Here is a 25,266-nt window from a genome sequence, read left to right on the forward strand (position 1 = left end):
ACAATCAGTCAAAACAAGTTTAGCAAAAGAAAATCAGCTTAAAGCTAATCCAAAAGTGTGAAGAAAGAGCAGAGCTCTAAGGAAACTCCTTAGCAAAACATGCGGTAGAAAATCTGAGGTACTGGAGCTTCTCTCAGGAGGGTTCTAGAGGGTAGTGTCTTCTGATTGGTGGATGCTCAAGTTTGGTCTTTTTTTCTTAAAATTACTCTGATAAACTGTTAAATTAAGAGGCCTTGGGCCCTTAGGTTATATCTATGTCAACACTACTTAGTTAAATGTACCATGGGCTCCCATCTCGACAACGGAGAATGATTCAAGCATGTGAATCTATGAAAGTTCTAATACTGGAGTAAATATATAAAGGCCATATCTGTTACAAACATCAGATTTATAGCATTTACAGCATGTAATGTTGTCAAAAACAGTCTTCGCAAACATGACTTGTTAGTGACTAAAGAAATTTAGTAACAGGGCACAGAAAACATGTAAAGGTTTCTTAGTGTTCACAAACACTGTTAATTAAATAAAAAAATGTATATATGTTAAATTAAAAAAATACACTATTAATTATACTTTGATTCCATACCAAGAAGTAAGATGGTGCTCAAAAAGATTAAACCAAAGTCTACTGCACAATACAGCAGACACAAAATTAAAAGTCACAATACAGAAATATTTATGGATTATACCATAAATCTTCCTAATTTTTGAGAAAAGACATTGACTGAGTCTACATTCAAAATATTATATATTCCAGTATAATATATCAGTAAGAAAACATGCAATTCACAAGTATGGAGTACCAAAAAATACAAGCAATTTATACATTAAAAACGTTGATAATGAAGGCATATACAATAATCAACATTGCGGTTTACAGAAAAAAAATAATGGACAGTTAAGGTACACATATAGATTTACTAATTTACAAACCTCAAACGTGAAAAAATGCCTGGTGAAGACAAATATTCATTAATGCCTTCTCCACAGCCATAGATTACAGCTGCCATTACTAAAACGTCCAACAATTAGTAACTGTGCTGCCCAAGACAATACTGAGTATTATCATGAAATAAATTCTAGGTCCAATGAACTGTAACTGAACATACTCAACATACTACATGTTAAGACCTTGAAAGATTAGAAAAACATTTTTTTTTTTAAATAACTGATAACTTGGGCCCTATTTGACAAGAAAACAAGTAACTTACCTGTAACTACAGTTACCCAGTATTGGATAAATTCACATGCGACCCACCCTCCTCCCTCCTTTGAGGCTCGCATTTCCTTTTCATGACATATTCATCACTCTTGTGCTAGAAAATCTGAAGGAATGGGCCTCTCTGGGGAATAGTCTAGAGGGTGCTAGAGCCTGACAGGTCACAAGTCAATTTTTTTTTTTTTTTCACAAAAGGACATGGATAGGCTATATGTGTGAGTTTGCTAGCATTATAGCCTATGGTAATTTTTTACTCACTGCTTTTTTCATGTACTGTAGTACTCCCGCTTCAACGACAGGGATGATTCAAGCATGTGAATTTATGAAAGATCCAATACTGGATAAATATGCATTACATTGGCAAACACTGAGCACATTCAGCATAAAAAATGTGGTATATTTTGGTTGTTGTGCAAGCCACAGAGAAAACAGAGAAAGGTTTTTACATTTGTACAGAAATTCTGTTTATTTTTTTTCTGTGCTACACAAACAACTGCTGGCTAGATAGATGCCAAGTTGGGCAAGAATGGGATCAGAAAATAGGCTTCTTGTGGTTCAATATAGGTCAGTTAAGTGGTGTTTGACATTGAGAATGAAAAGTAGGAAGTTCATATCTAATGGAGTAACTATAGAAATCTATGTACTGCCGAGTCCACAAACTAGATTTCCCTATCCAGAACAAAAATTAATTATAGTGGTTTGATTGACAAACAAAGTCAACCGACTAGCAGAAAGCTGGAATAATCATAAGGATTCACAAATTTCAAATTCGAATTCACAACAGATGTTGTGCAATATTCTTTGGTGGAGCACCTTAGATCGAGTTGCACAAACATACATTTACAAAAATATATCGTTTTAAAACCAGAAAATTCTTTATAAAAAAATGTAACAGATGTTTTGGGTAAGAGCAAAAACTGATCCCTTTTCTTAAGACACATACAAATACACACACTTTTTAAAATGACTTGCCTAAAAAGCACATCATCTGCATCTTACCTTTTCTGGAGTAAGACATTTCATGTTGGTTGACTTCAGTATGTGTTGTAAGTATTCATTCAGATCAATAATGTTTGTGTTGACTGTTACCTTTTGAAAAATTAAGAGATTTCTATATGAGTGAACATTTTACATTCGCAAGTTCCTCCTCCTATCCAAAAGACACCATTTCTAACAATGAAAGTTGCAAAAACCTATTGAATGCTGACATTCAAACCAGATTCTTGCATAAGGCATCTATTATATAACCTCTACAATGCTTTTCCAAGAAGGTGGCTTAATAAAGAAAGGTGATAATAAAGGATCCACTTTAAACCATCACTTCTGTTTCTATATAATTCTATGCAGGTGCGTTTCACCATTTCCTTTATTATTTCTCAACTTCTAAAATCTTAAGATACTTTAGTAGTACTTCTCCTAAATAACAACACTTGTTTTGTGTCATAAGGTAAAGATGGTGTGACTATGGAGTGCAAGTTACAATAAAGCAGTTTTAGCGTTGCATGATCACAAATACACAGTTTAATGAAAAACACAACCTGGAGCACTTTGTCAGCAGAACCTAGTACACCCCTTTCTTTCTTTTTTTTTTTTAAGAACATTACTATCAGCAGCACCTTTGCAGCTTCTGCAAGGAATATAAAGCTATCTGAATGCCACAAGGAAACTGCATTCATAGTGTTTTCCTAACTATTTAATGATGAACTTACCCATAATTACAACAAAACCTCCATAGCGACCTTCATCTCTGAAACTAAAACATTACTTTCAGTTTCCTGGAATTTCTGGCAATGAATTTCCAGATGGGGAGAAGTCTTTCAAACATTTACACTTTACTCAATTTGGACAACGCTGCGTCACAAGCAAACAACACATATCTGTGTCAACCGGAGACGGCTCAGTCTAATGTCTGGACACTTTCAGGAGGGTCATGTACAAAAGGTGGTATTAACATGTGCAAATGTCAGTGGTATTGCTGACTTTTTAAAAATAGATCTGTTTGCAACTTTAACAAACAATAAAAGTGTCTTTTTGAAATTTGCCATATACATTTCTGGGCAAAGAATTGGTGTACATCAAGCAAAATGAGAGGCAAATAAATTGATCCAAACAAGGCAATCTGCCTGACAACAGGGATACACATTTATGACAAACATTTATAACAGGCCTTGCCAGGAAAGTGAGACATAAGATCATTCTGATGATGTACTATTTTTAAGGCGATTAGGAAGCTTCAAGTTATTTAAAAGCACATACTTTGTTTTCCCATTCAAATTCAGCCCACATCTGGCGGAATTCAGTGTCTGTGCAAGAAGCAGGCTGGATATAGTCCATGATGTCAATGTGGATATCACTGAGAACAACACAATTTCTGTCACTTGCAGCTCCAGACACATCATAAACTGTAAATATATCACAAAAACATTTAGATTCAAGATGTGTACACGTACAGAACAGTATGTTATGCTTTGAGCTCTGTTTAAAAACATGTCCTTAAAATAATCAATAAGTATAACTAGGTAAACATTTTTGTCAGCTTTTGTACCTTTTTAATGCTTACAGTCCTTCTTTAGTAAAACGCAAGTTAATTAAAGGTTTCATTTTCATCCTGCCAATTGGGCAGTTATAATGTAGAAAAATTCCAAATTCATCCTAACAAAACACTTCATTGAGAGCTGCCTCCTTTAAGCAGCATTTCCAAGGTTGGTCAGAGATTTCCATACCAGGCTTAAATTTTGAGCCCAACAATGAGGACGAATAAAGAAGTTACTCACCTTTGGTAATGTTTTTCCCGGTGGATACTCTAACTACAGATTCCTCGCCTTTAAAAAATTTCCAGGCATGAGACAGTATCAAGAGATTTTAGCAACAGTTTCTGAGTGCTGCAAGGTGGCACCACATGGTTGCACAGCAATCCCACACTGTCCTGGAAGTGACAAAACAGCGCTGCATGTAGATGCCACCTTGTAGAATGCTGGCTCTTTATATAATGGATCAAAAAGAGGTACTTTGCAAAGAGTACAGACAAACGACAGAGGTATTATAGAGGCACAAATGATATCCCAAATGCTCTCTTGTGTGGTAGTGCGGGCGAGCCATTAGGCATATCAGAGGGTGGTTCTAAGCATGTAAGGCACACACATACAGTAACTGAGACACACAAGCAATAAAGAAATCCAACACCAATTTATAAAAACACATACTTTTACATAAATTTAGATACCAAGATCATTAGAATCAGGTGAGTACTTCTCGAGTTATGAATATTCAGAGTTTGCAAAAGTGGACACAGTGCATTTTTCAGATGTGGTAATGTTATACTATGGAGGAAAAACAAGCACTGCATACAGATATAGTACAATTACTTATGGTACCAATCTCCCTGACTTAGGGTAAGTATGGTGCAATGTCCAAGGACACACCAAGAAGTCACCTTGTGCGCTCTACTGGGGTGGCCGGGTGCAGTGGTGCAGTTCAGTGTCTGGTGTCCAGTATCATTCTATGAGGATCGGTCCGGTAACGAAGTTGCGGCAGGGGTGGCTTGAGTCCAGTTCGGACGAAACTTCAAGGGGGTTCAAGTCTTGCGATGCTCAGGTACGTGGTGACTCCAGTGATCCTGTTCTCCTCGGTCGTGGGCATCCAGGTGCAGAGGTGGCTTGGACCGTCTGGTTTACCATCACCAGTGGCAGTCGTGGTGGACGGGGCCCAAAGAGACAAGCTGCAGGCGTGGACTGGGGGAAAAGTCCGGCTGAACCAACAAGTGGGCTTGGGTCATACAAACCTGGGGGATGTAGGGACATCAATGGTCCTGTTGTCCTTGGTCTGGGAAAGCGTGATGCATAGGTGTAGTGGACCATCAGATCTCCTTCAGAGGCAGTCGCTGTGAGGAGGGTGTGGGAGGGTTTGAGGAGGACCTGCATAATCTGGCTGCAGACGCCATTGGGAAGTCTGCAGATTGCGATGGACTTCATTTATGGAGGGCCTGGGAAACACGTGTGCACCATTAGCCCACTTCAGTTTGGGCTAGGCGGCTCGGTGCAGTGGTGATGTCCGGCATAAGGTTTTGGCGGTCCCGTTCCTCAGTTCTTTCTTTGGTTGCCTGCAGATGCAGGGAAGCAGCTCCTCTGCTCCAAGGGAGTTTTTCTAGGCAATTTGCAAAGCACTGACAGCTCTTCCAGTTTCTTGGAGGCTGCAGCGGAAGGACAGGTCAGTTGCTCCTCAAGGGTCAGGTGCAGCATGTAGACTAGAAGAGTTGGCACAAAGTCAGTTGTGCTCCTCTGTACTCGGGTCAGCAGGGTTCTTTGTCCACGCCTCCTTTTGTGTCCGGTGAAGATCTGAGGTCCTGGTGTCAGGGGGTTCCCTAAAAACACAATTTAGGGGGCGTTAAGGGGACTGAAGGGTAGTCGCCCATTGGCTTCCTACCCTTGGGCTTACCACACTGCCTAGATGACCACTTCCTTTGGGGAGTGGAAATCACCATGTCCCAGAATTCCTAATTCCACCACACAAAAAATTCCTACGCATGTTTTAATTTCAGGCTGGTCACATAGGATTGTGTCAAGCCTCCAAATACAACACGCCTCCTGTATAGTTAATTTTCCCGCCTGGGAGGGCTGGGTTCGGCATCTTACTCTGAGGAAGTCCAGATCTGCATACCAAAGGCAGAGGCTTCTTTGAAGGCTTCTGGCTTGGAATGCAGATTTGCATGTCTTCCTGTTGGGAGTGGTGTTTTAACACCCATGCCAGAGCAGGCTTTGTTTCTGACCTATAGAGAGCAAAGGCTCTCACCCTTGGCCAGTGTCCAGCATGTGTATTTAAAATGGCTTTCCTGTTCACTTACAATACCCAAGAATCGACAAAGACATAGCAGGAGCAGGGGGTATACTCGTAATGCATAAATGCCATCCCCTGTAATATAATGCACACTGCCTTAGGGTGGGAAGACCTGCTGTAGGGGTGACTTACAAATATTACAGGCAGTGTTGCCTTCCTCTTATGGATATGATAGTCTCATATGTTCAGGATAAAAGCTAAAAGCAGAACCATGTATAAATTAATACGATAGATAGACAGTATCATAGAGGTCCATGTCTCATAGAGCAAATTTTAGAGTCAACTGATGAATCCAAAGATTTATTGAAAAATTCAGAACATCAAAGGTAGATTGTACATCCAGCCAACACGTGTTTCATCTTGGGAAATGTTTACATCCCTTACGACTTCTTCAGGGCTTGTAAATCAACCACAATTTTAGAGGCAAATAGTCATCAACTTATATCCAATCCAATATGTACTTCCAGCGTAACTGATATCCAATCTATGCTCAAAATCCCCAATTTGCTGAGACGGCATGTAAGTATTAAGAAAAACGGCGTCTTCCAGTACGGACGCCTAGCGTGTAGCGCACACGAAATTAGTGAACGGCATGCATGGTTCCAGCATGCGACCCCCCTCCCCGGGCCCCCACCCCTAAAATTACCCCAACCCCCCCCCTGGAATTACCCTGACCCCACCCACCCTCGAAACGTAAAACCACCTCAACCCCGAAAATTACTGCGACCCCGTCCCTAAAACCTAAAACCATCCCAACCCCCCAAAACCTAAACTACCCCAACCCCAGCCACTAAAACTAAAAATGCCAAGATAACCCCTCCCCCACCCATAAACCTAAACCCCCCCAACCCCTAAAACTAAAAATACCCCAAACCCCCCACCCCGCCCCTAAAACTAAAAATACTCCAACCCCCTCTCCCCAAAACTAAAAATACCCCTACCCACCCCGCCCCTAAACCTAAAAATACCCCGACCTCCCTCTCCCAACCTAAACCACCCCGACCCCTAAAAAATACCCAGATCCCACACCCCTAAAACTAAGAATACCCCGACCCCCTCTCCCCCACTTACCTGATGATGTCGTCCTCCTCAGCCGACTCCCTTATTCTGTGCCTTAGCCACGAATGTGCGTGGTTAAGCACATGCGTGGTTAAGGCACCGAACAAGGAAGTCGTGGTTAACAGAAGCGTTGTTCCGCTTTCGTTGTCCACGACTTCGTTGTTCATGAGTCGTGGTCAAGGCTGCTTACCGTCTAACTGTCCTATGTGAAAGCGCAATATCACTTTTTTTCAGAAAACTGGTCCAGGCCTTAGGCACCAATTTGGTTACAAAGGTCCGACAGACACTAGAAAGGTTTTTTTGAATGAAATATATTGTAGCAGGAAATCTGAAATGAGAAGGTTGATGTTTCAAATAAAAAAATAAAATAGGAACAGCCAACATGTAACTTTCAACTGAGCCCACTGCAAAGGCTTTATGGGCCAAAAACAAAACAAACAACACATCAAAAATGTTTTTCCTATATAAAATCCGAAATACAGACCCTAGACCAGTCAAAATTTCCCAGCGTCCAGAAGATCTAAAACGTCTGGCTTTAAGAATTACGTCCACTCCCACCAATGGGAAACCAAAACTGCTCAAATACTGGTGTTCAAAATCCATAAATGAAGGTATAGGACTCCCCCATATGTTTGAAGCAGGAGGTTCCCCTGGAGGGGTAGCTGAGCCGGATAGCAAATACTCCAGGTTTAGACCTCTGGGTACGACAATCTTCTAGCCCCCAAAAAATAAATTGGGCCTGTTCTGTTCTGATTCATCAGAACTCAGGACAGGAGAAGTAATAATGAGAAGGCATAGAAGAGACCTGTGTTCCACTGCAGGTGGAACGTCTCTCCCATTAATCATGATAGTGTGCATTCTGAGCTGTGCTGAAAAGATACAGTCAAGTCATGGCTTACTGACTGAAGATATTTTCAACCACCTCTACCAGATAAGGCGTTACAAAAGGTAAGTAACCTGTTAATCGGATAGAACCGAGCCACAGATTCCTTACATTAGATACCCAAGCAATACTTCTTTGGGGGCAGATCTGGGAATAGATTAAACCAAGAATTCCTGGAAGACTGAATGGACAAAGTGCCCATCACAACGTGCCTGGCTATCCAGGAAGTAGCCTTTGGTAAAGGTGTGCAGAGATGCAGACATAGGAGCCTGATGTCCAGAAAAGCGGCTCTGCAAACTAACATAGTGGTTGCAGCCTTGGCTCTGGTAGAATGAGCACGCAAACCATCAGGGGGTTGCTTTTTGGCCAGTGCGTAACAGATCCTAATGCAGAGCACAATCCATCTGGAGATGGTCCTTTTTTGCACAGCTTCTCCTTTCTTTGCTCTGGCAAACCAAACAAAGAGATCACCCTTCACCAGTATTTCTTTGGTGCAATCAATGTAGAATGACAATGCTCTTTTGGGCCAAGTCTCTCCTCCTCTTTAAAAGTGTAACGCAGAGCACAAAATGTTATTTAAGTGATGCTCTGGACAGCATGGAAAAGGGTCACCATCCTTGGTAGTAAAAAGACACAACTAGAGAGAACCAATTTAACTGGGAAAAAGTTGGTGTATGGAGGGTGCACAGAAAGTGCCTGAAGCTTGCTAACCATCCTGGCTGATGAAATGGCCATAACAAGACTGTTTTGATGGTTAAGAAGCATTGAGGGCAACTGTGCATGGGCTCGAAGGGGAGCACATCGGGAATTTCAGAACCAAGTTACGCTTTCATTGGGACATAAAGAAGGGTTTTGGAGTAAACAAATGTTGGAGTCCTTTCAAGAAACGGGTCACTACTGGTAACTTGAACAGGGAAGGCTAAAACCGCAACCACAAAATATCCGAAATGGACAAAAGGTACACTTTAACTGTGCCCAAAGCAAAAGCTTGCAGGGCTAAAGACAGAACAAACAACAATACCTCGGACAAAGGTGTTGAGAGGGGAATCTACATTTTTGTAATAACACCAAGCCTCAAACTCGTTCCAATGGCAGGCATATAAAGTCTTAGTTAAGAGATCGCTGGCTGCCAGAATGAAGTCATATACTTCCGGAGAGAGGTCAAACACCGTCAGCTGCTGCTGCTCAATCTCCATGCATTAAGGTGAAGCGTACACAGGTTTGTGTGCAAAACCCTGTACTGTTGCTGCAACAGAAGATCCTCCCAAAGGGGAAGCCTTACCAGAGGACCGACGCTCATGGACAGGAGCTCCAGACAATCTGGAGCACAACAACAACTCAGGCCTGGTCGTTCTTGCTTCACTTGAGAACTCTGGGCAGAAGTGGTATTAGCAGAAAGGTGTACAAGAGGCCTGACATCCACTTGAGACAAAATGAGGCTCTGAGCGAGAGTCACCTTAGAAACTTCATCATGCAGAAGTGCTGACATTGCACGTTCACAAATGACAGTAGTGAATAGATCCAACCAAAGTTCTCCCCATTTGAGGTAAGAGATCATGCACAACTTTCGGATGGACACACCATTTGTGATCTGCAGGGCAACAGCTGAGCTCATCCGATCTGGCACTCAGGGAGTCTGCCAGATGTAGATCGACCAGGAAGATGTCCTTGAGTCCTAGCCATGTCAAGAAGCATAGAGCCTCTTGACACGGGGTCCACAAACCCACACACTCTACTTGTTGTAGTACCACAAGGCAATGGTGTTTTCCATGAACACCTGAACCTGCATCCCCTTGATGAAAGGAAAGAAGGCCTTCAATGCCAGGCGTATCGCTCTCAACCCCAAGAGTTTTACGTTGAGCTGAAACTCCACAGGAGACAAGAATCCTCTGATCTCCACCTCTCCCAGATGGATGCCCCAACCCAGAAGGGACGCATCTGTGAGCTTCGGGTGGGGAAGGGAAAGGGGTCTGCCACTGACTCAATTGCGGTTCATCAGCCATCACTCCAGGTCTTTTCAAGTTCCCTTTGATATATGGAACAGGTTGGAGAGATTTCCCTGATGATCTGTCCGCTGGACTTTCAGTTCCCACTGCAGAGCCCACATATGCCAAGGGGCATGAGTCACCAGCACGATGCAGGAGGCCATTAGGGCCAGCAGCCTTAGTGTTAGTCACACTGAATACCAGAATAGAGGCTGAAACATCAGAATCATAGCCCGAATATCCTGGACTCGCCGCTCCAGAGGACAGGCCTGAAACTGCACTGTGACCAGAATGGCTCATATTAAAGGGAGCATATGAGAGGGAGTCAGGTGTGACTTCAGTACGTTTATAGTTAACCCCAGCAAATGCAGGAAGTCCGCAGTAATCTGGAGGTGGGCAACGACTGCTTGGGAGACCCCGCTTTCAACAGACAGTGATCCAGGTAGGGAAGACTGGGAACCCTGACATCTGCAGATGGGCCACAACCACCACCATCACCTTCGTGAACACCCAAGGAGCACTAGTAAGGCTGAAGAGGAGCACGGCAAACCTAAAATGCTTATCACTAAAATTGCCAGGATACTTTGTTTTGAAGTAGCTATGAGCTTTATAATGTCCACTATTGCTGTCCACCGTGAACCACAAGTAACATCTGTGGGCTCGCAGGAGGGATATGTGAAAATAGGTGTCCTGAAAATCCAATCCTACCATCAAGTCTCCAGGGCAGACAGGACCTGAGAACACATGAGCATTTTGAAATTCTCATTCTTCAGGAAGAGGTTGAGAGGGTACAGGTCTAGTATAGGACGGAGGCCTCTGTCCATTTTTGGGTTAACTCTGATTTATCGAATAGTTTTTTCTGAGTAAACATTGCCCACCTACAACCAATGGCCGGTGGGGTACAATGAGTCAAGCATTTGCAGATTCAAAAGGAAAGTAACAATATTCCTCTCCCCCCCCACCCCCAAACTTCAACTCCCCCTCCTCTTCTCCCTACCCCCCCCCCTCCCCCCCTCCCAGGGTACTCATGATGCGTGGAGTCATAATCTAACAACTAGCCTATGTTCGTAGTGACTGTGGTGATAGCAGGTGCAGAGATAGCCAGCTATGGCTTGTCAGTGATAATCACAAATATTTGGAAAGGAGCGTAAGATACTGTAGCCAGAGTTCTCTATAAGAGCTGCCCTGAGATGCCAACACCAGGGTCAGCTTCTCCATCCTCAGGACATACCACAGGCGGTGGAACCAAGCTAAATGTTTTGGGTTTTTTATCCATCCCCCAGTGTGCAAAAATCGTCTGATGAGCCGTTCCCAAAGCGATGCCAATTTGGCAGCACTTGCAGGTTTTGAGTGGCTAAGTAAGTGCGTTTGGAATGCCTAGAATAGAATAAGCCGGGAATCGAAGTAGGTTTGTGTCTAGGCAGTCGTTTGTGTCAGTCAGGATGGCATCCCAGAAATGCACTAATTAAGGACAGTCCCAAAGTATATGGAGCAGAGTCCCCGGTTATCCACAGTGATGCCAGCAATTCTGACTACGCTTGGAATTGCCTTTGGGCAGTCGGGGGTATAAGGTACCAGTATGTAACGATTTTAGTTGCTGTCTCTATATTAGCAGTGTAACTCACTGTGTGGCGGGCCCTGTAGAAAATCCTCATTCCACTCCTCTGGAGATAACGGTCTGCCAATTCTGAATTCCCAGCATGTTTGACTGGGGGCTTTGGGTAGTGGGAAAACATGCAGGAGAATGCCATATAATTATGTGATCAAGCGTTTATCGTTGGTTTTAGTAACAAGCCATTTCTCAAATGTTGTCAGGGGCAGACCAATCCAGCTCGGATGGTGGAGCGAGTGAGACAGTGTTGAACCTGCATGTAGTGTAGAACTTCCGCCTCTGGGAGTGCGTAAGTTCTTCTCAATTAGTCAAAGAGAATAGGGCTGTTTTTGTCAAAGAATTGGCCAATAGATCAGCAGGCAACTTCTTGGCAAAGGCGGAACGCTACTTGGTCCTGGCTTTGGATAAAATCTGTGTTGCATGTTATGGGTGTTAGAAGAGAGGGGAACGTCAGCAGACCATTGCGTTTGGCCACAAAGTCCCACACCCGGAGCATCAATCGAGTGACTAGGGAAGAGTATAGACCCCAAGCTCGATGTGGCCTCCTCAGAAATGGGACTTTGCACAGGTGTGTGCCTGCAATGGCACGATGCATGAAGAGCCAGTGTTTCTCTGATTCTGCCTGTGACCATATATTGGAGCTGTGCCACCTGATAATAGCTTTGAAGATGTGGGATTCCCAGACCCCCATCCGCTAGTGGGCGATAACTCAGGTCTCTGCTCATCCCAGGGCATTTATCCACCCAAAGAAACCGATGCAGGGTCTTTTGCAAGGAATAGAAGATCATCCCAGCGCATGGATCCATTGAACAAGATTCATGGGAGAGTTTTCATTTTTATGGCAGCTATTCTGTCCAGCCAAGAGGGGCGGTAAGGACACCATTGTGCTAGGACTTTGGTGAACTGCTGGAGAAACATCCCATAAGTAAGAGTTGCAGTGCCTGCCACTGTCGTTGCCAGCTGAATGCCCTAGTATACAATAGATGTTGTCATCCATTGAATGGGGGATCAGCGAGAGAGTTGCATTTCACTAGTGGGTGGAACACTGAGGTTGAGGGCCTGGGACTTAAGAATATTTAGTCGGAAGACAGCCACAGCTCCAAAAGTGTCTACTTCTCTTAAAAATGCTGGGAGGATGCATAGGGGGTTGTCAAGGGCCACTATAATGTAAAGCCTGATAGTGTGCTCTTCCACTCCAAAAGCAGACCCCTGGGATGGTACGGTTATCATGCACTCTGAGCAAATAGCTCCATGTGTAACACGAACAACAAAGGTGACAGGTAGCACCCTTTCCTCGTTCCTCTACTAATGGGAAATGGAGTGGGTGTTTGGCTGTTAACTCGGACTGTTGCCTGTGGATGGGCGTAGTTACTCAGGATCCATGAGAGGAGCACTCCCGAAACTTAAAATGGGCAAGTGTCACCACAAGGTATGGCCAGTGGACCCAGTCAAATGCCTTCTTGGCATCTATAGACAAGAGCATGATATGTCTGGTGGAGTGTTGAGCTTTGTCTATAAGGTGGAGGAGTATCTTAGTATTGTCACTGCATTGCTGATGCAGAACGAGACCTGTCTGGTCTCAGGCTATCAGACCTGGCCAAGAGGGTTCAGACGGGCCGCAAAGATGCTCATAAAGAGACATTAAGGAGAGAAATGGGTCTATAGGACCCACAATGTTTCTGGCCTTTCCCAAGTTTTGGAACAACAATAATAGAGGCTTATGTCATTGAGAGTGACATTGAGGCAGAGCCCGTAAATGAGTTAAATAGTCTAGTCGAAATCTGGGTCAATATCATGCAAAAGGTCTTGGTAAATGCAGCCAGGAACCCATCCAGTCCTGGAGATTTGTGGGGCTTTAGCTGCGCTATGGCTGCTATATCCTCTTCTATTCAGATAGGTCAATCTAGCTCATTTGCTTGGTTGGCAGTAAGCTAAGTTGTGTTTGCGCACCGAAGATACAGTTTGGAGCTGTTCATAGAAAGGGATTGGGCCACGTATAAGTCTGCGTAAACCCCTCAAAAACATGCTGCTTTGAGACAGTCAGTCACAATCTCCCGTCGATCCCCCTCTCCCGGGATTCCACTCTTGCTGCCTGTCTTTGGGCTTGTAGCCTGCTGGCCAGAAGCCAACCACATTTGTTGCTCCCTATGTAGAAAAAATGCTTAAGGCGCAGCTGGGAGTATTCAGATCTACCGGTATCCAAACCCGCTAGTTGCTTCCTAGTAGCTTCAAGCTGTCGCCAGACTCTGGGGGCACCGGTGCGATGATGAATATGCTCCAGGTCTCACCCGATTCTCTAATCTCTCTCTTTGGCCTCTGCGCATTTTGTTATCTGTCATCGATATGCAATTAATTCCCTCCCTTATCACTGCTTTCAAAGTGTCCCACAACAGTAAAATGGGTGTATCAGTCACGTCGTTGGAGTTTAGGTAATTGTTTAGTGCCGTCGTAATCTGTTCTACCAACTCAGGTTTGTGTAAGAGTGTTGTGTGCATGGCTGATGTGTGTCTCTCGTCTGTGGGAGTACTAGGTCGACTGACACTGTCTGGGTCAGAGAGTGATCTTGGTTCGACATCAATCAATGTGACCAGATTGTGTGCCTCCTTGGTCCCTAAAAAATGATCAAGACACGCGTGGGCTTTATGGGCATGTGAATAAAATGTGTTGTCACAGGTGTTTGGGTTTCGCTCTTTCCATATATCCCTCAACCCCATCTCTTGGAGCCATTGTGTACTCTCATTGGATACTTTCCCAAAAGTTCCCAGTCTCTGAGCTGAGCAGTCTAGGACATTACTGAAGACTATGGTAAGGTCTACCCCTAGTAACACCAATCTATCTCTTGTGGTCATAACCTACCCTACTGATTCGCAGAGGAAGGGTTCCTGGCTTCCACTGGGGGTGGATATGGTACCTAGAACAAAGGCTTGATCTCATACTTACACATGATATTCCAAAAGTCGTCCTCTGATTTTGGCTATTTTAGTCGTAATTTTCCTCTTAAATGAACGAGAGACCAAAATCACCACCCCCCCTGTCTTGGTAGCTATGGAAGAAACAAATTGTTGTGGAAAGGATATAGATTTGAGAAGATGCCAGTCACGTGACACCAAGTGTGTCTCTTGGAGAAGGCATTATCAACCCTTGTTTGCTCTAGGTATGAGAGAAGTGCCAGTCTCTTAACTGGGTTTTCAGCTCCTTTACATTAAGGAAAATAATTTGCCACTTATGTGATGCGTGAGTACCGCTGGATTAGGTTGGAAGGCTTGTTTCTCTAAGAAAACTCTAGAATCTTCTGATTGGAGACCTACTGTGTCATTCCCATTTAATGTTAGTCTGACTCTGACTAGTTGTTCCTCTCTATTGTTTGAGTACCCTCCCCAATTAATAACCCAATTAAACAAACAGTGTCCCTGGTAGGTGAAGAGCTCAAGCCAGAGCTACATGTGTTCCAGTGGTATCCCTGGGGTAAAAGACCTTGGCCAGGGTATTTTCCTTCATCGGCAACCTACTCCACCTTCACCTCCCGCTTCTCATCCCCCCATTTCTAGTGCTAGCAATCTTGGGCTCTCAAGTGCATCCAACCATGGATCATTTGTCAGAGTCCCCAGAGAGTGTCTCTAGAACTGCTCTCCTCTCCTGGACAATAGTGTCTTAGTCAGGCCCTAGGTCTCAAGGTTCACTGGGGCTCCTCTGCCATCTGAATCGTTTTGTAGCTCTCCAATACCTGGGACTAGTTGGCATTGCTCTAAGTGTTCATAGGCAGCAGTAAGGGAGCAAATTTGGTGATAGTTCCCATCGCATCGGAAGATAATATGAAATGGTGTCCCCACGAGTAGGAGACTCCCAAAGGAAGCAGGTCATAGGGCGGAAGTATTTTTGCTTTTGTAGTGTTAATGCAGAGAGGTTCTGATATAGTGTCATGGTGTGACCTCGCAACTGGAGGGGATGCTGCTCCCTTCCTTTACGTAGGATCTGCTCTTTCAAGGGAAAGTCATGGACACAAACCAGAATGTCCACTGGGTGAGAATTTTCAGATCAGGGGGGCCAACACTGTTCTCGATCCAGTTGAATGCTCGTGCCAGTTGGAGATTCCAGGATCTGGGCAATGTAGACTTCTATGCCTCCCTACACGGCTGCAGTTGGGGCTGCTCTTATATGGATGTTGTTTCATCTAGATCTGTTTTTCTGGTCTCACGCATGAGGTTGTAAATCAACTTGTTGATACTTGAGACTGAAGACTTCTTGTTGGAGTTGCTCAATTTCCTCATCCCGGCTTGTCTCCTGGTACTCCAGATGTACACTGGGTAAGTGACATTTTCCGTTCGATGGCATGTGTAGCTGCAGATACACATGCTGTGCATAGACTAGTAAGCAGTTATCTCCCCAAAAGCGGTGGTTCAGCCTGTAGGAGTTGAAGTAGTTTGAAATAATGTTCTTAGTACAGCTTGACCTACTGTTGCCTGTTGTGCAGTTAACACATCTACACAGTAGTGCTTGGTAAATGTATGAGGCGTAGACCATGTTGCTGCCTTACATATTTCGTTCATTGGAATATTTCCTAGAAAGGCCATGGTAGCACCTTTCTTTCTGGTTGAGTGTGCCTTTGGTGTAATAGGCAGTTCTCTTTTAGCTTTAAGATAGCAGGTTTGAATGCACTTAACTATCCATCTAGCAATGCCTTGTTTTGAAATTGGATTTCCTGTATGAGGTTTTTGAAAGGCGATAAATAGTTGTTTTGTCTTTCGAATTAGTTTTGTTCTGTCAATGTAGTACATTAGTGCTCTTTTGATGTCTAATGTATGTAGTGTTCTTTCAGCTACAGAATCTGTCTGTGGGAAGAACACTGGTAAATCTACCGTTTGATTCAAGTGGAACGGTGAGATTACTTATGGTAAAAATTTAGGATTGGTCCGTAGAACAACTTTATTTTTGTGTATTTTAATAAATGGTTCTTGAATGGTAAATGCTTGAATTTCACTCACTCTTCTTAGAGATGTGATGGCAATTAAAAATGCAACTTTCCACGTTAAGTATTGCATTTCACAAGAGTGCATGGGCTCAAAAGGTGGACCCATGAGTCGTGTTAAGACAATGTTGAGGTTCCATGAAGGAACTGGTGGTGTTCTTGGTGGTATAATTCTCTTTAGGCCTTCCATAAACGCTTTTATGACTGGTATCCTAAATGTTAGAAATGGGGTTTTTGGTTGGCAGTCAGGTTGCCCTCTGTCCAAGCAAGAACCCTCACTCTAGTCAGGGTAAGTCACACACAATCCAAAATCAGCCTGTGCTCACCCTCCGGTAGCTTGGCACGAGCAGTCAGGCTTAACTTAGAAGGCAACGTGTAAAGCATTTGTGCAATAAATCATACAACACCATAGCATAACACCACAAAAATACACCACACAGTGTTTAGAAAAATATATAATATTTATCTGGGTATCTTCAGGTCAAAACGATCAAAGTTGCAATATGAATTTGTAAAGATATCACTGAAAAGTGATATAAAGCGTCTTAAGTCTTTAGAAAGTAAACAGAGTCTCTTTCAAACACAAAGTACCTGGTTTCTGGTGGAAAATCTCCTCAGAGGGCCACAAAGGAAGAGGTGTGTGGAAAAAGGGTGTGTGCGTCGATTTCTCCCCAGCACACACGGACTTGCGTCGTTATTTTCCACGCGGGGAAGTCGGGCGTCGTTTTCCAGCGCGCGGACAGTCTCTTTCTGTGGGTCGCAGGGATTACCAGATGTCCCGGGTCTGTGCGTGGATTTTCCTGCTTGTTTTCCGGCTGCGCGTCGTTCTGCGGGGCTGCGCGTCGAAGTTTCGATCTCACGGCAGGCGTTGCGTCGATTTCTCCTGCGGAGTTGGGCGGCGTTGTCCCTGCGAGGCCGTGCGTCAAAGTTTTGATCTCACGGCAGGCGTCGCGTCGATTTCTCGTGCGGAGTCGGGCGGCGTTGTCCTTGCGAGGCCGTGCGTCAAAGTTTTGATCTCACGGCAGGCATTGCGTCGATTTCTCCTGCGGAGTCGGGCGGCGTTGTCCTTGCGAGGCCGTGCGTCAAAGTTTTGATCTCACGGCAGGCGTCGCGTCGATTTCTCCCGGGAAGTCGGGCGGCGTTGTCCTTGATGGGCCGTGCGTCAAAGTTTCGGTCGTCCCGAAGGCGTTGCGTTGATCAGCGTCGGTGTGCAGCGTTTTTCTTGCCGCGGAACAAGCTGTGCGTCGAAAAGTTCGGCGCACGGAGCGTCCAAGAGGAAGAGTGAAGTCTTTTTGGTCCTGAGACTTCAGGGAACAGGAGGCAAGCTCTATCCAAGCCCTTGGAGAGCACTTTTACAGCCAGGCAAGAGTTCAGCAAGGCAGCAGTCCTTTGTAGAAAAGCAGACAGGTGAGTCCTTTGAGCAGCCAGGCAGTTCTTCTTGGCAGGATGTAGTTTCTGGTTCAGGTTTCTTCTCCAGCAAGTGTCTGATGAGGTAGGGCAGAGGCCCTGTTTTATACTAAGTTGTGCCTTTGAAGTGGGGGTGACTTCAAAGAGTCTCTAAGAAATGCACCAAGCCCCCTTTCAGTTCAATCCTGTCTGCCAGAGTCCCAGTAGGGGGTGTGGCAGTCCTTTGTGTGAGGGCAGGCCCTCCACCCTCTCAGCCCAGGAAGACCCATTCAAAATGCAGATGTATGCAAGTGAGGCTGAGTACCCTGTGTTTGGGGTGTGTCTGAGTGAATGCACAAGGAGCTGTCAACTAAACCTAGCCAGACGTGGATTGAAGGGCACAAGATTTTAGTGCAAAGAAATGCTCACTTTCTAAAAGTGGTATTTCTAGAATAGTAATATTAAATCCGACTTCACCAGTCAGCAGGATTTTGTATTACCATTCTGGCCATACTAAATATGACCTTCCTGCTCCTTTCAGATCAGCAGCTGCCACTTCAACAGTGTATGAGGGCAGCCCCAATGTTAGCCTATGAAAGGAGCAGGCCTCACAGTAGTGTAAAAACGAATTTAGGAGTTTTACACTACCAGGACATATAACTACACAGGTACATGTCCTGCCTTTTACCTACACAGCACCCTGCTCTAGGGGTTACCTAGGGCACACATTAGGGATGACTTATATGTAGTAAAAGGGGAGTTCTAGGCTTGGCAAGTACTTTTAAATGCCAAGTCGAAGTGGCAGTGAAACTGCACACACAGGCCTTGCAATGGCAGGCCTGAGACAGGGTTAAGGGGCTACTGAGGTGGGTGGCACAACCAGTGCTGCAGGCCCACTAGTAGCATTTAATCTACCTGCCCTAGGCACATGTAGTGCACTCTACCAGGGACTTACAAGTAAATTAAATAGTCAATCATGGATAAACCAATCAGTAGTACAATTTACACAGAGAGCATATGCACTTTAGCACTGGTTAGCAGTGGTAAAGTGCCCAGAGGTCAAAAGCCAACAACAACAGGTCAGAAAAAATAGGAGGAAGGAGGCAAAACGTTTGGGGATGTCCCTGTCAAAAAGACAGGTCCAACATGACCCCCTACCAGCCTAAAGCCAGGGGAGAACAATCACTATCCTGATGTACTTCCCTGTTTGAGGCGACAGAACAAGGACCCAGGCCCACAACAGCAGGGGCATGCTCCAGTTCTTCGCCTTCCTGATTCCAATTGGATCCCTCTGTCCATACTCTCAGGGCCCACTAAGCCAACCCATGGGGAACCTTTCTCCTTACCTGCGGATACCATCTGTGCAGCACCTAACTTTACTTTGCTCACAGATGTATCCCAGGAGCAGGATAGTACCACCATGACCAACACAGTGGTGTTGCCCACTCTACCCCCGGGGTGTGACACTTGTCCCCTCCCCAGGGATAACTCTGTCCACCCGGACAGCAAGCCACAGTGATTACTGACAGCTGCCAGGGATGAGAGCCAGGCCCCAGGCCTCTCAAAGCTCTCCAACCACTGTGGCCGTGGAGAGTGGGGGGCGGTAGCCCCAGGTGCTGGGCACCCTTTAATCACTCTCCCTTCCACCAGGTCAGGGATGACAGCCTGAACCTGGTCCTCCCCTCTGGGGCTCTGTACCCTCCCTCCTGGAGCGGTACCCCCAGAGTCCAACATGGTCAGGGTGCTTACAGAAGTCGCCCTGTACCATTCCTCCACCAGTGCAGGGCTGTTAACCTGCAACTGGCCCTCCAACCTGGGGCCTGTACCTTCAGGTTGGACTAGGGCCCGGGGTGAGGCTTCCCTCCCCCTGCCCTCCCTTCTGGGGTCCAGCACCCTCCAACTAGGAGTGGCCGCCTCAGAAGACAACATGGTAGGGGCACGGTTATCAGTAGCCCCTCCCTCCAGGTCCGGGGGGACACCCTGAACCTGGTCTTCCAGCCCAGGGTCTGTACCCTCAGACTGGATCACTGCCTGGCAAACCAGGACGTCCTGGGAGGCACACCTACCCCCCACCAGGTCAGAGTTTAACCTCTGCACCTGACCATTCAACTCAGAGTCACCACCCTGAAGTTGAACAATTGCCTGGCACGCCAGGACTTCCTGGAGGGCAAACTGACCCTCCACCAGGTCAGAGTTTAACCTCTGAACTTGGCCATTCAACTCAGAGTCACCACCCTGAAGTTGAACAATTGCCTGGCACGCCAGGACTTCCTGGAGGGCACACTGACCCTCCACCAGGTCAGAGTTTAACCTCTGAACTGGGCCATTCAACTCAGAGTCACCACCCTGAAGTTGAACAATTGCCTGGCGCACCAGGACTTTCTGGGAGGCACACCTACCTCCCACCAGGTCAGAGTTTAACCTCTGAGCCTGGTTCCCCAACCCAGGGTCACCACCCTGAGGTTGGGCAATTGCCTGGCACGCCAGGACTTTCTGGGGGGCACACCTACCCCCCACCAGGTCAGAGTTTAACTTCTGAACCTGGTCATCCAACCCAGACTCAACACCCTGAGGTTGGACAATTGCCTGGCACAGCAGGACTTCTTGGGAGGCACACCTACCTCCCACCAGGTCAGAGTTTAACCTCTGAACCTGGGTATCCAACCAAGGGTCACCACCCTGAGGTTGAACAATTGCCTGGCACGCCAGGACTTTCTGGGGGGCACACCTACCCCCCACCAGGTCAGAGTTTAACCTCTGAACCCGGTTATCCAACCCAGAGTCAGCACTCTGAGGTTGGACCACTGCCTGGTACACCAGGACTTTCTGGGGGGCACACCTACCCCCCAACAGGTCAGAGTTTATCCCCTGAACCTGGTTAGCCAACCCAGAGTCACCACCCTGAGGTTGAACCATTGCCTGGCAGGCCAGGACTTCCAGGGAGGCACACCTACCTCCCACCAGGTCAGAGTTTAACCTCTGAGCCTGGTTCCCCAACCCAGAGTCACCACCCTGAGGTTGGGCAATTGCCTGGCACGCCAGGACTTTCTGGGGGGCACACCTACCCCCCACCAGGTCAGAGTTTAACCTCTGAACCTGGTCATCCAACCCAGAGTCACCATCCTGAGGTTGAATCTTTGCCTGGCATGCCAGGACTTCCTGGGGGGCACTCTCACCCCCCACAAGGGACACACCGTCCCCCAAGGGCCACACAAGAGTCTGGTTGGCGCAGGTCTCCCAACCTCTGCCCATCCGGCAGAGTCTGGGTTTCCCCCAAACCAGAAACGGTTTCACCTGGGTCATTCCTGGGGGGCTCTGCTCTCAGAGCTGTCCCCTGACTCTCAAGGTCCTCCACTGGGGTCTGCAACCCCCTCTCAACCCTATGTCTGGACTTCTGCACCCCCTCACTAGGAGGGGTACTGCCAGACACCAGAACTGTTGGGATGCTGGCTACAGTCACCCCCCCAAGTTCTTCTGACACTGCGGGGCTTCCCTCAAAAGGTGGCCCTACGGTACAGGCTAGGCTTCCCTCCTGGTGTTCCCTCATGGAACCCTCTAGGACCTGGGACCTACCTGGGACACTACAATCCTTTCCCACCACACTCGGTTGGGAACCACCTAGACCACTCCCTTCAGGAGCACCCCCAAATGCCTCTTCAGACTCTCTGGTACTCACCCAGAAGTCTGCCTCCATTGTAAGTTCCCTGGGGTCAGAGAACTCACACTCCACCTGGTGTTGGCGTAGCTCTGGAAAATAAGGACCAGACATATGCTCTCCAGCAATTACATCACTCTGCCCTTCACATGTATTAACCACAGTACCCTTCACCCATCCACCCAGTAACTCAACCTTGGAAAAGCACTCTACTTCACCCTCCTGAGACTGGTGAGACAGTATCTGTCTGTCCCTGACACTCAACCCATACTCTTCTGGGATGTCTCTACACTCTATATCCAGGACGTCCACCAGGGGGGAACCCTTTTCTCTGTCACTCTCTGCTAGAGTCAGTAAAGTGTCCCTCCCCCCAGTAGGAATATGACTCCCTGTGCCAGTCCCCCAATCCTTCTCAGGGACCCTGTGCATAACGGGAACTACCTCATACCCTTGAACCGCCTGGGGTGTGTCAACTCCCTTCTTCAAGTTGGGCACCACATCTCTGGGCTTGTGCCCTCCTTCAGCAGTACTAGATGCAAGATTTTTGCTGCCACCATCTGAACTGGACTCAGCCCTTCCGGCCTCCAGTTTCAGCTCTTTACAGCTCAGCTCTTGAGCTGCAATCTTTTCTTCTTCCAGGGCTAAGAGTCTTTTTGCCTCAACCTCTGCAAGATACTCCTCTAATTGTTGCTCCTGTCGCCTTTGACCTCGGAGCCATTCATCTATTTCTGGGTCACTGTCCAACTCCGAGTAGTCTTCCTCCTCATGTGAGAAGTCTTCCTCCTCCTGTGCGTAGTCCTCCTCCTCATCTGAGGGGTACTTAGTCATTTGGTTTCTTGCTGCCTCTCTCTCTGCCCATCTTTCCTCCCCCCAGACTATGTAGTGATGGAGCATCTCCGCCTTAGTAGATCTCCTTGCTACAGGAAGGCCCCATTTTCTGCAAAGCTCCCTTAGGTCAGCCTTAGTGAGGTGGTCAGTACGAACAAAGAATGAGTAGGTAAACAATCCCATTCTGATAAGATCTTATCAGCAAAAACCAAAATCCAAAGTCCAAAATATCAATAGTATATCCAGGAGGACATCAGAGAACCAAGAGCCAAAATAAGATGAAAAATCAAGTTGACCTTCAACTGTGGGTAGGTAGTGAAATACTTAGCTACTGTATGTCACTGCACAAACACAAGTCCTATCCTCACCGCTGATCACCAATGTTAGAAATTGGGTTTTTGGTTGGCAGTCAGGTTGCCCTCTGTCCAAGCAAGAACCCTCACTCTAGTCAGGGTAAGTCACACACAATCCAAAATCAGCCTGTGCTCACCCTCCGGTAGCTTGGCACGAGCAGTCAGGCTTAACTTAGAAGGCAATGTGTAAAGCATTTGTGCAATAAATCATACAACACCATAGCATAACACCACAAAAATACACCACACAGTGTTTAGAAAAATATATAATATTTATCTGGGTATCTTCAGGTCAAAACGATCAAAGTTGCAATATGAATTTGTAAAGATATAACTGAAAAGGGATATAAAGCGTCTTAAGTCTTTAGAAAGTAAACAGAGTCTCTTTCAAACACAAAGTACCTGGTTTCTGGAGGAAAATCTCCTCAGAGGGCCACAAAGGAAGAGGTGCGTGGAAAAAGGGTGTGTGCGTCGATTTCTCCCCAGCACACACGGACTTGCGTCGTTATTTTCCACGCGGGGAAGTCGGGCGTCGTTTTCCGGCGCGCGGACAGTCTCTTTCTGTGGGTCGCGGGGATTACCAGATGTCCCGGGTCTGTGCGTGGATTTTCCTGCTTGTTTTCCGGCTGCGCGTCGTTCTGCGGGCCTGCGCGTCGAAGTTTCGATCTCACGGCAGGCGTCGCGTCCTCCTGCGGAGTCGGGCGGCGTTGTCCTTGCGAGGCCGTGCGTCAAAGTTTTGATCTCACGGCAGGCGTCGCGTCGATTTCTCCTGCGGAGTCGGGCGGCATTGTCCTTGCGAGGCCGTGCGTCAAAGTTTTGATCTCACAGAAGGCGTTGCGTCGATTTCTCCCGGGAAGTCGGGCGGCGTTGTCCTTGCGAGGCCGTGCGTCAAAGTTTTGGTCGTCCCGAAGGCGTCGCGTTGATCAGCGTCGGTGTGCGGAGTTTTTCTTGCCGCAGAACAAGCTGTGCGTCGAAAAGTTCGGCGCACGGAGCGTCCAAGAGGAAGAGTGAAGTCTTTTTGGTCCTGAGACTTCAGGTAACAGGAGGCAAGCTCTATCCAAGCCCTTGGAGAGCACTTTTACAGCCAGGCAAGAGTTCAGCAAGGCAGCAGGCCAACAGCAAGGCAGCAGTCCTTTGTAGAAAAGCAGACAGGTGAGTCCTTTGAGCAGCCAGGCAGTTCTTCTTGGCAGGATGTAGTTTCTGGTTCAGGTTTCTTCTCCAGCAAGTGTCTGATGAGGTAGGGCAGAGGCCCTGTTTTATACTAAGTTGTGCCTTTGAAGTGGGGGTGACTTCAAAGAGTCTCTAAGAAATGCACCAAGCCCCCTTTCAGTTCAATCCTGTCTGCCAGAGTCCCAGTAGGGGGTGTGGCAGTCCTTTGTGTGAGGGCAGGCCCTCCACCCTCCCAGCCCAGGAAGACCCATTCAAAATGCAGATGTATGCAAGTGAGGCTGAGTACCCTGTGTTTGGGGTGTGTCTGAGTGAATGCACAAGGAGCTGTCAACTAAACCTAGCCAGACGTGGATTGAAGGGCACAACAAGATTTTAGTGCAAAGAAATGCTCACTTTCTAAAAGTGGCATTTCTAGAATAGTAATATTAAATCCGACTTCACCAGTCAGCAGGATTTTGTATTACCATTCTGGCCATACTAAATATGACCTTCCTGCTCCTTTCAGATCAGCAGCTGCCACTTCAACAGTGTATGAGGGCAGCCCCAATGTTAGCCTATGAAAGGAGCAGGCCTCACAGTAGTGTAAAAACGAATTTAGGAGTTTTACACTACCAGGACATATAACTACACAGGTACATGTCCTGCCTTTTACCTACACGGCTCCCTGCTCTAGGGGTTACCTAGGGCACACATTAGGGATGACTTATATGTTGTAAAAGGGGAGTTCTAGGCTTGGCAAGTACTTTTAAATGCCAAGTCGAAGTGGCAGTGAAACTGCACACACAGGCCTTGCAATGGCAGGCCTGAGACAGGGTTAAGGGGCTACTGAGGTGGGTGGCACAACCAGTGCTGCAGGCCCACTAGTAGCATTTAATCTACCTGCCCTAGGCACATGTAGTGCACTCTACCAGGGACTTACAAGTAAATTAAATAGTCAATCATGGATAAACCAATCAGTAGTACAATTTACACAGAGAGCATATGCACTTTAGCACTGGTAAGCAGTGGTAAAGTGCCCAGAGGTCAAAAGCCAACAACAACAGGTCAGAAAAAATAGGAGGAAGGAGGCAAAAAGTTTGGGGATGTCCCTGTCAAAAAGCCAGGTCCAACACTAAATAATGAAGTTGAATGCGTAATTTGCAGGTAAGCTGAAATTGCCTTAAGATGTATTTTAATGGAAGAGAAAGCTAGTTTAGATTTCTGCAAATGTAGTAAGTATCCTACTATCTCTTTTGCAGATGCGTGTAAAGGTTGAATTTGATTATTATGGCAGTAATAAACAAATCTTTTCCACTTATTTGCATAACAGTGTCTAGT

The 25,266-nt window shown here is 46.3% G+C and overlaps 1 protein-coding gene across 3 annotated transcripts in view; it reads right to left on the reverse strand.

Moving 5' to 3' along the window:
- Positions 1-25,266, reverse strand: part of COPB1 (COPI coat complex subunit beta 1) — a 213,012-nt gene that overhangs the window by 10,493 nt on the left and 177,253 nt on the right. For all 3 annotated transcript variants that reach the window (XM_069223690.1, XM_069223691.1, XM_069223692.1), the window contains exons 19-20: positions 3,476-3,621; positions 2,219-2,308 (exon numbers count right to left, since the gene is read on the reverse strand). In XM_069223690.1, the coding sequence (XP_069079791.1) occupies positions 2,219-2,308; positions 3,476-3,621 (236 nt within the window). The remainder of the gene's footprint in view (positions 1-2,218; positions 2,309-3,475; positions 3,622-25,266) is intronic.

Source organism: Pleurodeles waltl, chromosome 3_1, assembly GCF_031143425.1.
Source record: "Pleurodeles waltl isolate 20211129_DDA chromosome 3_1, aPleWal1.hap1.20221129, whole genome shotgun sequence".
NCBI lineage: Eukaryota > Metazoa > Chordata > Amphibia > Caudata > Salamandridae > Pleurodeles > Pleurodeles waltl.